The 13424-nt window shown below is 42.0% G+C and overlaps 1 protein-coding gene across 10 annotated transcripts in view; it reads right to left on the bottom strand.

Moving 5' to 3' along the window:
* Positions 1-13424, bottom strand: part of LOC130290669 (ligand of Numb protein X 2-like) — a 100916-nt gene that overhangs the window by 14323 nt on the left and 73169 nt on the right. For all 10 annotated transcript variants that reach the window (XM_056538607.1, XM_056538611.1, XM_056538606.1 and 7 more), the window contains exon 7: positions 3677-3851. In XM_056538607.1, coding sequence (XP_056394582.1) covers positions 3677-3851 — 175 coding nt within the window. The remainder of the gene's footprint in view (positions 1-3676; positions 3852-13424) is intronic.

Raw genomic sequence — 13424 nt, 5'->3', positions numbered from 1 at the left:
TTGATGATTAAGATAAGCTACTACCGTGGAGTTGTCTGACAATATCTTCAGATCCTTTCCCGCAACAAGTGGAATGGATTGAGAAATGGCGAACAGGACTTCCTTCAACTCCCTCATATTCTGAGACTCTCTGGACACCTCTTGACTCCACTGACCCTGTAGGACTAGGGACTCTCCGTGAGCCCCCCACCCCCAAAGGCTTGCATCCGTGGTCAGGTTTTTTTTTTTGGTCTAACCACCAGAGATGGGATTTTTTACTTGGTCTGAGAGGGCTGATTGCCTAACAAATCGGGGGTTCTGTGCCACTGGCTCAGAATCTGCTCCTGTAACCTGCTTGAATGATACTGAGCCCATTGAACCGCCGGGATACAGGAGGTTAACAGGCCCAGAACGGACATAGCCAACCTTACTTAAATCTCCCTCGGTTCTAACAACTGAGAAACCCTCTTCTGAGCCAGAGCTACTTTGGACTGAGGAAGAAAGGAGATTTTGAGGGAAGAATCATGCCCTATCGCTAGGAAGAAGCATATTTGGGATGGAACTAGCTGGGATTTCTCTAGGTTCACTTCCAGGCCTAACTTCAGTAAGATCTCTTGTACTCTGTGGACCTGCTGAATCAGGAGCTCCCTGGAATCGGACACATCAAGAGAAAATCATCTAGATAGGGAACTATGATAATGTCTTGTTCCCTCACATGGGCCATCAGCTTGGTGAAGACCCTGGGAGCTTGGGACAGACCAAAGGGAAGAGCCTGAAATTGCAAGTGCACTAAGGAATTCCCTAGAAAAACTGCCACTCTGAGATATTTCTGGTGACCCTGGAAAATCAGGACATGATACTATGCATCCCTCAGATCCCGGGTGACCATAAAACAGTTCTGACTCAGGTTCAGGATGGCTGACTCGTCTCCATACGGAATTTATCGTATTTCAGGAAACGATTCAGCAGCTTCAGATTGATTATAGTGCAGAAAGAGCCATTTGGTTTTCTTACCAAGAAAAGGGATGAATAGTAACCTCGGCACCGCTTCAGCTCCGGAACTCGAGTCAGAGGCTCCTTTCCCTAGAGGGGAGATTACTTCTTTCTCCAAGGCAGCTTGCTTCCCTGGAAAAGCCTGGAGATCTGTTTGAACAAACCTAGAGGTTGTACGTCTGTATAAAAACAAGCCAACCGGCACCAGAAAGCCTTCAAAATAATTAGAACAATGTTCGAAGCCCGCACTGCAGGGGACCAGGTGTGTCGGTAAGAGTGGAGGTGCTAACAAAGTGAAAAGCATACAGTAGCGTGGTCAAGCAGTTTCACTGCAAAACGATTTGCTGCACTCAGTCAGCTCCACAGAGCTGATGTCTGCTCCCCTCCCTTCCCTCCAACCTGCTTTGACTGTATAGCACTTCGTATTTACAAATAAACCAGGATTTGAAAACCTCCATGCTGTGTCTTGGGTGAGTGCAACAATACTTTTTCTATTACCTGTAATCCTAGAGGTCGGGAGACATGAAAAAAATTATTTTAAAACTATATTTTATTGTAGATAATACCCAATGGCTTGCATAAGTTTTCTCCCATTGTGGTAGAAACTGGGACAACCTGCCACCCACTGGGGACCTCCAGCCATTGCTGACCGGGTTTTTTGGCATTTTCAGGGGTGGTGACTATAAAGCCTCTACCTCTCTTTTGGCCTCTCCAACCTTTGTTCCTAAATGAACCCCTACAATGGTCCCCCCTCCCCTGAAAGAGCTTTTGATTCTGGAAGAGAAAGGAAAGAGCAGACGGGAAACTTTTCTTTCCATCAGAGGTTTATTATAAAACTTGACCCAACTCTTTACCAAAGAGGAAAGAACCTTCGCAATGTATAGTACATAACTTTGATTTGGAGGTAAGATCTCATTTCCAGTCCTTCAATCATATGGCTCTTCTGGCAGAGTTGGAACAAGCCGAGGCTCTAGCAGACAGCTTTAAGGCATCTGCGGAAGAATCTGAAATAAAGTCTGCTGCTGCCACTAAAGTAGGGATTGATTGTAGTAGCTGTTCTCTTAGGGTACCTTCTCTGATTTAATCCCAAGCTGATCAATCCAGACCCTTAGAGATCTGGCTACTGATGTGGCAGCAATCACGGGTCTAAAGGAGCCAGCGGCTGCCTCCCAGGTTTTTCTCAGGAAGCCATCCGCCCTCCTATCCATCAATTCCTTTAGAGAACCTGCATCCTCAAATGGTAGGGCTACTTTTTTTTTGCCATCTACAGGGAGGATCGATTTTAAGGGATCTGTCCCACATCACAGAATTCTCTTGAAAAGGATATTTTCTTTTTATAATTTCTGGTACCACAGCAACCTATTTATCTGGCTTCTGCCATTCAGACTTTATGATAGAAGAAAAGGAATCATGAACTGGAAAGGCAATTCTCTTTTTGAGTGTAAGACCCTCAAACATATGGTCTTGCACTGACATAGGCTCGACTTTATCCTCTAGCTTCATAGGCGCTCTAACCACTCGGACCAATCAGTCCACATTTTCAGTAAGAAAAAGAGCACCACTATGACATGCATCCAAAACTTCAGACTTCTCCTCCAACTCTCCTTCTTCCATCTCAAAATAATCTGCCTCATCCAAATGAACAAACAAGGGCGGCTGAACGGAAGTCACTTTGGTACTCGCACCCGGCTGTACAGATGATCAAGTCGACATACATGCCCTAATCTCTTCTCTGACTACTTTTTGCATGCTCTTGGTAAATACTGGAGACACATCCTCCACAATCTTCTTCACACAGGATTCACAATGGGAACTCATACAAGCAGAATGCAGCTTTCTTTTACATAGTACACATTCCTTACTCTTACACTTAGTCTTTTTAGGAGCTTCCTTAGCCTTAAACAGTAAGTAGAACCACTGTAAAAAATAAAATAAACCATGTGGGACAGTGTCCCCTTACCCCATCATAAGGTACCAGCTTGGCTACCACAGTGGGTTCCATATTCTCAGTGCGGGTTGTTTACTCCATCTGTTCACGGACTGGAGCGAAGTCCTTCTTTTTTAAGGTCTGGAGAGGTCCTGGTACTGGCTGGGCACCTCTCCTGTTTAAATCCCCCACCGGACTAATGCCCTTCCCGGGTGGAAGTCATGGGACCTCCCGTCTCTGGGTATTTTCCCATACACCACAGTGCCCCCATCCTCCTTCCAGTCACGTTGCCGTGCGTGCCTACGCAAGCTCTGCCCCCTCCCCGGCTGCCCGTAGCGAACCAGGAAGAGGACAGAGCCTGTATGGAGACCCAACGCTGAAAGGAGCGAGAGGGATCAGGAGACATGCGCCAAGCACAGGCAGGGAGAAGCAACACCAGGCTCTGCCGCGGCCTCTCAAAAGAGGAACCCTGTAAGTCCCATCTAGACCAGGGCCCCCACAGTCCCCTAATCCCTATATGCAATTCAGTAATGGAGACCTGTCCCGTTCCTCCGCAGGACAGGAAACAGAACTGGGGAATAGCAGATGTTCCTGTTTTCTTTCCTGCGGATGAGGGGGTGGTCTCTCCATGGGTGCCCTCTTGTGTGATAGGGAAAAATAAATAAAGTGTTATTACACTTAAAAGTATTTCAATAAATTTTGCCCTATCATTTATTAAATCAACAGCCCAAATAATCTATAAATGCTTAAATCCATATATAAAAATGAGAAAATCACCTTTCTTTATTCTGCCATCTCTGAACAGACACCCCACCGGCTGTACACTGGAGACATATATGGGAAGTTTGTTTTTATGATCTCGTCCTCCTCCTATGGTAATCCCCAAAGATTCTCTTGGCTCTTTCTTCAGAGTGACTGTTTTCTCCATTAATAAATTTGCTTGAGGCTGGTCCTATATTTAGTGCAAAGAACATAATGCCATGTTGAGTTGTAGTTGCACAATGCACATCCTGAGATACAAGCAATACAGTACATTCAATAAAAGTATCGAAATAAAATGTATCTATATATATAAAACTCAACGTGTGTGTGTGTGTGTATGTATGTGTGTATGTTCCAGCATCACGTCCAAACGGCTAAAGATATTAACATGAAACTTGGCACACGTTACTTATATGTCAACAACAAACATAGGATAAGTGATTTAACCCTTACTCACCCCCATTTGCCAGGGGCGGGGTTTATGTTTGAAGTCCCATACAAGTCAATGGGAAATATATGTTAATGCATAACTTCCAAACAGCTTGAGATATTTCGATAATACTTGGTCACATGTTACTTATATATCCACTTAAAATATAGGATAGTTAATTTAACCCTTAACTACCCCCATTTGTGAGGGTCAGGGTTTTTGTTGAAAGTCCCATGCAAATCAATGGGAAATGTATGTTCCCACATAACTTCCGTACGGCTGGAGATATTTTAATACCTCGTACACATATTACGGGTCGAGATATGAGGACGGGATGGGAGGTCGGGATAGGAGGATGGGATAGGAGGACAGGATAGGAGGACAGGATAGGAGGACAGGATAGGAGGACCGGGATAGGAGGACCGGGATAGGAGGACCGGGATAGGAGGACCGGGATAGGAGGACCGGGATAGGAGGACCGGGATAGGAGGTCGGGATAGGAGGTCGGGATAGGAGGTCGGGATAGGAGGTCGGGATAGGAGGTCGGGATAGGAGGTCGGGATAGGAGGACGGGAAAGGAGGACGGGAAAGGAGGACGGGAAAGGAGGACGGGAAAGGAGGACGGGAAAGGAGGACGGGAAAGGAGGACGGGATAGATGGACGGGATAGATGGACGGGAAAGGAGGACGGGAAAGGAGGTCGAGATATGAGGACGGGAAAGGAGGTCGGGATAGGAGGTCGGGATAGGAGGTCGGGATAGGACAACAATATATGAGGATGGGATATGAAGTCAAAAGCTTCCTCCTTTGTTTATTTTCCTCGCCAACAAGGATTAGGAAGGAAAAACCGGGCAATGCCGGGTACTCAGCTAGTATTTAATAAAAAAAAGAAAAACCCTGTCAACTGAGTTTTAAGCACATTTACTTAGACACCTTAGTAGAGGTGCCTTTTAATGCATGTAATAATGTTTTCTGGTAAAAAAAAATAAATAAAAAAAAAATAATATATATATATTTATTTTGGTGCACATTAGGAAAAAAAATATAAACAAACAAGTCATTCTTACCTACTCTGGTTCATCTGCATCTCCTGTTTCACAGACCTCCGGTCCCCACTGCTCACTGTTTCTGCCTGTTACCAAGCTGGGGTGTCAGAGCAGGACTTACCCACTCAGCCTTTCAGTGGTTGAGGCGGGACACCACTGGGGTCAGTGATTAGCAGAGTGGGCATGTCCTGCTCTAACTCCCGTACTTGGAAGCAGGAAGAAACTGTAAGCAGTGGGGTACCAGAAGTCCGTGCAACAGGAGTTTTTCTTCATGCCCAGCATATATATATTATTCGTTTTACTGAACAGTAAATAAAGAACTGTACAAACAATGCTGCGAATATGATCAGTAACATCAGCATCCCTTTTTTGGGAGCAACAATAACATAACATAAAAAACAAAAGATACCACATATGGTCAGAAGTACCAAAAAAGAACATACATGTCAGTATTAATACTCAGATCTGTTACATTAATAGTGATATCAGTAAATATATGGATTGGAAAACATCACCGGTCCAGGTTTGGCTGTGCTGACCCCTACGGATCGCTAGAATGATTTGGGAGAAGAGCAGCTGAGAACTATACTCCCCATTTTTCTGTGTTGCTGCTGGAGACATTGTAAGCCTATGGAGCCCATCTCCTGCAGCTAGATGAGAAAGGCAGCTGCACACTTCTGCCCGGCTGAAAATCTCTTTAAAATTGATCCAGTCAAGTGAATAGCTAAATATTTTTTTATTTCCTGCAAACTCAGACTTTTGAGTGACTTTTTAAAAAATAGCAACCATGTTTTTCCTCTAAATAGTAGTATAATTATTGTTAGGAACTCTCCTGAAAAGCACCTGTCAAGGTTTTAACCCTTTTCTGCTATATGACGTCACAGCGGGAAGGTAGTTAACGCTCTGTGATGGGTATACACATTACAGAGCATTAACATGTTCAGAAGTAGCAGGAATGGAGATCACCCACCGATTGTCATTCACAACCAAGTACCCACTGAAACTGTCAGGAGCATAGCTCCAATCTTGACAGTTAACCCTGTAGAAGCTGCGGTCAGTGAGACCACCACATATACAAGTCTGACAGGGGGAGGGGGCTCTGGCTGTCACCCATCGCATACCCCAAATTGCAATCACAGGGTTCTGATGGTTGCCTTGGCAACCAGAGCCAAGTATGGTGGCCTGTGAGGCTATCAAAATACACAAGAAAGTTTACGTTTTTAAATTTCACCTCCACCTAAAGGGTTAATAAAGTTTCTAAATCCTATTACAAATTCTTTGATGGGTGAATTTTTTTAAAATGGGGTGATATGAGGGGATTTCTAGCATGCAGGCCTTTCAAGTCCACTTCAGAAATGAATTGGTCCGTTGTAAAATAGATTTTTGAAGTTTTTATGATTTTTTTTACATTTGCTGTAATGCTTCTAAGCCCTCTGACGTCCTTAAAAGTAGAAGGACTTTAAACAAATGATGCCAACATAATGTAGATATATTATAGATGTGAATTATTAGCTAATTTATGTGGAATGACTATCTTTCTTAAACCCTTAAAGGGGTATTCCGCCCCTAGACATTTTATCCCCTATCCAAAGGATAGGGGATAAAATGTCAGATCGCCGCGGTCCCGCTGCTGGGGACCCCCGGGATCAAATTCATGAAAAATTTGAAAAGTTTGCATTTTTCTAACTTTGAAATGCTCTGCTTGTAAGGAAAATGGACATGCCAAATACATTATATATTGATTTCCATATACAATATGTCTACTTTATGTTGGTATCATAAAGTTGACATGTTTTTACTTCTTGAAGACATTGGAGGGTTTCGAAGTTTAGCAGCAATTTTCAAGAAAATTTCAAAATCTGAAGTTTTCAGGGACCAATTCAGTTTTGAAGTGAATTTGAGGGCCTTTAAGTTATAAATCCCCTATAAATTAACCCATTATGAAAACTTTTCACCTCAAAGAATGTAACAAGGGGTACAGTGGGCCCTAACTCCTCACAGGTGTTTCCCAACATTTCCTTAAAGTTTGAGGTTTAAATGAAAAATTTGTTTTTTTACACTAAATTGCTGGTGTTACCACCTGCGGAAGACCTGTGCAGCGATGATTTTAATTTAAAGTGGGATGCCTTTTTTTATTTTTTATTTTTTTAAACAATCAATAGATCTTAGTCGTTCAATTATAGAAAGGAGACAAGAGCTCCTAGTGCAATTGGACACTAAAATCGAGTAGATACGTACAACCATTGACACCTATGAGAAAAACACCCAGTATCTCAAATTTCAAGAGAGCCTTTGTAAGAAAAAAAAATTAGACAACATAGAAAAAAAAAAATTATAGGGAAAAAGACAAACAAACAACTATTGACGTCTTGTAAGAATCCAGCAGTCAGTGATGAGACACCATCCACTCAATATAATATTCCCGTGAACAATAAATATGCACCTCTTGTGGAGGGGCATAATGATCGCAATCCTCGTTTTTTAGACCAACGTCCAACCCACAATCAGTCACACCCGAGGACACATTGTCACCATCCGGACTGGTATACAGCCACTCCCAAGCACGTGCCACACTACAAACGGAGACAGTCTTACAACCACTAAAGACCCCAACCCAGATACACACATCACTCCCACCCACCATTACCCCGAACCTCACCTTCAGCACTACCAGCAACCCCCGGATTCTCAGACCAAACAAAAAAAGAGAACACGACGAAGTAGAAAGAGACGTAGAAGAACATTATCAGCTCAAAGCCAAAGCCATAAAGAAGTAACTGACAGTACTATTTTTTATTTAAGTGCCACCCAACTGAGTCCGAATCAAATGAGTTTGCTTGAAAGGGCCTAAAGTTTGCTCTCATTAAATCATTGAACAAATTCGACACCTATATTGGCATTCAAAAATATAAGAAAATTGTGTTTAAAAGAATATTTTATTAAAAATCCAGTCGAGACATCTAATAAAAATATTGAAACAAACAATTTAAATTTTCAACATACCCCTCTAAATAAAAACTTACATTTTTTCCAAATAAACGAAATGGGACCAGACTTGATAGCCTTTTCCAAAGCAGTAGAGAGAGAGAGAGAGAGAGAGAGAGAGAGAGAGAGAGAGAGAGAGAGAGAGAGATCTAAGAAAAATTAAACCCATTCAATCTAAATGGGGCAATCTGACTTCCAGGGAAACACGAGCCATTCAAGAATTTCAGCAAGACTTATCCATCACCATCCCTCCCGCAGATAAAGGCAGGGAGATAGTGATTTTGGATACTGATAAATATCATAAGGAATGCTTATGTCAATTATCAGATAACAACACCTACATACAGCTCCCAAGAGATCCAACAAAATATTTTGAGTCTGACTTGACCAGGTTATGTAAACAAGCTCTGGAGAGGGGAATTTTGTCCAAAACAGAATATGAATTTATAGTCAAAAACCATGTACACACTCCAATTTTTTATTGTATCCCTAAAATTCACAAGAGTCTCATTTGAATTTTTGGGTATCCAGTAATTGACATCGAATCTATCATACTATTTTGATCAATGATTACAATCTTATGTTAAGGAAATCTCATATTTATGGGATACGACACATATGATCAACATTTTTGAAAACACACCCTGGGAACAAGGATGGATATTGGCTACACTAGACGTAAGTTCCCTTTATACAGTTATAAATCACACACAGGGCATCAAAGCTATAGAACAAATTTTACAACAAAAAACTTTCTCCATCCTGAACAAATTCGATTCATTTTAGATGGCATCAAATTTATTTGATCCCACAATTATTTTATGTTTGGATTTAATTTTTATCTTCAGAACAATGGCACCGCCATGGGAACCACGTTCACCCCCAGCTAAGCCAATTTGTTCATGGCAGTTTGGGAAGCCAATACCATCTCACCCATGCTGGGGGAGAGCCTGGTGTGCTGGCATCGATACATTGATGATATTTTTGTAATCTGGAATAAGTCAGACTCACTACTTCAACATTTGTTTACATCCTTGAACACTAATGTTTTTAATTTATAATGTACCCCACATGTGAGCACTTCAGCAGTTGAGTTTTTAGATTTATTAATCACCGGCACCCCAACAGGTCTTGTAAGCAGTACATATCATAAGCCAGTGGCCAAAAGTGGCTTTATTTTACACACCAGCTGCCACCTGCCACGGTGGCTTCTAAATGTACCTACCAGTCAGTACCGACACCTTAAAAGGAATTGTACAATTCCTGAACAATTTGAAAAATAAGTTGTAGTTCTAACAGAGCAATTTGCTTCTAAAAAATACCACTACACTACAGAACTCTTTAGAGAAAGTAAGGTTGTTAGACAGAAGAGAATTTTTTATGGACAAACCCATCGAACCACCTACCAGTACATATCAACAGACTTCAAAACTCATTCTACCATTTAATACACAATATCAATAGGTGGGAAAAATTATAAAAAGAAGATACTGGCCACTGCTTAAACAGGACAGAATTATGGGAGATTCTCTACCTGAGAGACCACCAATAGTTTACACTAAAGCGCCCAATCTAGGAATTACCAAGTTGCCTCTTCCATAAGACACAAAACACAAAATAGGTCCAGTACCATTTTAGACACTAAAGGCTTTTTACATGTGTGGCCATTGCCCTAGTTGTAAGATCACAAAATTCCCTAAAAAAACTAAGTAATTTCCACCACCAACACGTCTGAATGGAAAATCATGAAGTTTCTTACATGTTCAAGCAAAGAGGTTATTTATCTAATTGATTGTCCCTGCCACAAGCAGTATATAGGCAGGACCTTACGACCATTGAAGACTCGCATTATGGAAACATGTACAATATTCGAAAAAAGAGAAATCACCCCTTGCTTTACACTACAACGAATTCCATGCTAGTGACTCAGGCCAGATGACATTCACTGCCCTAAAAACGGTTTAACAAGACTGGCGAGGAGGCAATTACTTAGCTTAGATGTCCAAAGCTGAAACACGTAAAATTTTCGAATTTATTCACTTACACTTTTTTTTTTTTAGATGAGGGCTGAATCAGTAGGAGGGTGGGCCTTTCCTCACGGCCCATCGTTGTCAGGCTGTTTTCCAGCACAAGGATCGACCCTGGCGATCTGTCCCACTCTCTAATATTTATCTATTACAGCACTCTAGGCACCACCAATTCACATATCTCGATTTTAGGTACCCTCAAATGTACATGTTTTGACATTCTTCGATCTCTCTTCCCCATATATATTTTTGGAAAATGTTGCATTCTATTTCTCATCTAATACTTATTTTATGAATATACTGTTTTTCATGCTTATAATCAATACAACTACCTCTATCTATAGAAATAGATCCTTTTGAGGATTCCTAAATATGTGGTCAACATCTTTATTGTATGTATCTATATTGTCTACTACACACACACACACATACATATACACGTATATATATACACACACACACACACACACACACACATTGACTACACTATCCCCCTTTATTTTATTTATTTTTTATTCTCTTTATTTACACATCTTTATTTACAATTTTCTTTCTTTATTTGTAACATTTATCTATTACAGCGGCTACTCTAGGCACCTATGATTGATATATCTCGATTTTATGTACCTCCACTTGACATTCTTTCATATACACACACACACACACACATTTTATATATATATATATATATATATATCGCACACACACACACACACAAACACATTTACTGCCCTATGCACTTTATTTTAGGCAGAAAGTGTGGATCCACCCCAGTTTTTCCTTATCACTTTAAGAGCAGCACTAATGAGTAGGTCTATATAAAGCTCATATCCAGCCCTATCAGCACCTTACTGCAAATACGGTATCTATTTTACTGAAGAAGGAACCTATGGAGGTTCCGAAATGCATCTAATATAGATTTAGCACCGCCACCACTGTAGTACTACTGTACTACATTTTATTTTATATAGCTCTCTGCTAATTTAAAAAAATTTCTTTTTGGAGTCCTTGTCCATACCTTTTGGGAAACCTCAGACATGGTGCGCAGACTTTACACAAGGCAGACGCCAGCTCGCCGACTTCATCTGCCGTACTTGCATACTGCATTATGTGCCGGCCAGTGCAACAAGAACCACATACCACAGCACAAGAAGAACTACACACCGCAGCCAGCACCGCGGACCAAGCAAGATATCCCCAGATTTGCCACATCCAGGTCTCCATACTAAGAGGGCTTGCGAAACTCCGCTAGCAGCCACTCTCACTGCAAGAACCAGGGAGGACTTGCTTAAACGGCTCAGGGTGAGCGGTACCGTGTACCAGTATCTATTACAGGATCATCTCTTATTTCATTTGCGCATTATTGATGAACATTGTTAACAATCGCCACAATCTTCGCATACATACCATATGTTTATTCCATGATCTACATCATTCCGCATTACACACAGGACTAATCTTTCCCCCCCTTTATATTGGAACATTATTATCAGCATTGTTTTTACTGCAGTTTAGTGGTGGCCCCCTTTTTCAGGTTTTTAAGGTTTTATGTATATTTTATGCAGCTTTTCTTTGCATCATTTGTACATTTATCTTACCATAACCACACACAAGGGCCCTGTGGGTGGACTGTGTATATGCATTTGGCCACTTCTTTTATTTAATACAATAAATTAATTGATTTTTAACTCCTCTATATCCATATATTTTTTAGACCTTGAGCTCCAAATTCCTTTCGCGTATTTCTGCTGGTGTTGCCCCAAATTTTGCATTTTCACAAGGGGTAATAGGAGAAAAATCACTCCAAAATTTGTAGCCCCAAAATTTAAAATACTCTGCTGGCGAACTACAGGGCTCAGAAGGGAAGGAGCAAAATTTGGCTTTTGGAGAGAGAATTTTGCTGAAATGGTTTTTGGGGGGCATGTCGCATTTAGGAAGCCCCTATGGTGCCAGAACAGTGGGAACCCCTAACATGGCACTCCATTTTGTATACTACACCCCTCAAGAAATGTAACAAGGGGTGCAGTGGGTCGTAACTCCCCACAGGTGTTTCACGACATTTCGTTAAAGTTTGAGGTTTAAATGAAAAGTGTTTTTTTTTTTTTTTTTTTTACACAATATTGCTGGTGTTACCCCAAATTTTCACAAGGGGAAATAGGAGAAAAATCCCCCCAACATTTGTATCCCCATTTCTCTCGAGCAAGGAAATACCCCATATGTGGATGTAAAATACTCTGCTGGCGAACTACAGGGCTCAGAAAGGAGTATTTTGAGAATAATAATAGGGGTTTAGCACGGTGGTGAAATATAAAACTACACCTGCTAAAGTATTAATCTAGGGATATAATGAGAATTCTTTTTAGTTTTGTTAGGGGTTTAGCAAGATGGTGAAAGTATAAAACAACACCGGCCAAAGTATTCATCTAGAGCAGGGGTCTCAAACTCGCGGCCCATGGAATGAAATTTTGAGGAACGCACAGGGGATCTGGAATTTGTATCGCCCAAAGCCCGGAACAAGCAGGGCTAAATGCCAGAAGACTTCACACACTTTGGCAAACACTGCCACATGGGACCCGGTGCACATATGACAGGGCAGCCAGTCTTGCCCCATCACTAAACTGCTAATTACATCTGCCTGCGGGGACTTCCTGGTGGAGGTGCACACGGTGAGTGATGTAATCGCAAGCGTCGCGCAGGGACGCCGACGTCCTACTCAGTGCATGCGATGACGTCACTTATAGCGTGCACCTCCGCCAGGACTTCCCCGCAGGCAGATGTAAGTAGCGCTGTGCAGGTGGGGAATCTGTGCTACGGCTACCTAATGTGGGTAAACTGTGCTGCACTACCTAATGTGGGGAAACTGTGCTACGGCTAACTAATGTGGGGAATCTATGCTAAGGCTACCTAATGTGGGGAATCTATGCTAAGGCTACCTAATGTGGGGAATCTATGATAAGGCCACCTAATGTGGGGAATCTGTGCTACGTCTACCTAATGTGGTGAAATTATGCTACCTAATGTGGGGAAATTGCTGCCTTCCTAATGTGGGGAAACTGCTGCCTACCTAATGCTTAGCAGTAGCACCCCCCATCATCAGTCAGCTCATGCTATTACCACAGGAGGGGTAGGGGGAAAGGGGGGGGGTTACTGGTGGATGTTGGGGGTGCTACTGCTGGTGGGGGGTGTTGCTGGCGGACTATGAGGGGCGCATGATGGTGGCATTATATGTGAGGGGCGCACTCAGCCGCTACCTCCAGTGGCCCCCAGATAATTTGA

The sequence above is a fragment of the Hyla sarda genome, chromosome 9 (genome assembly GCF_029499605.1).
Source record: "Hyla sarda isolate aHylSar1 chromosome 9, aHylSar1.hap1, whole genome shotgun sequence".
In the NCBI taxonomy this organism is placed as follows: Eukaryota; Metazoa; Chordata; class Amphibia; order Anura; family Hylidae; genus Hyla; species Hyla sarda.
Note: the sequence above shows the minus strand (reverse complement) of the source record. Positions and strands in the feature narration are given on the sequence as shown.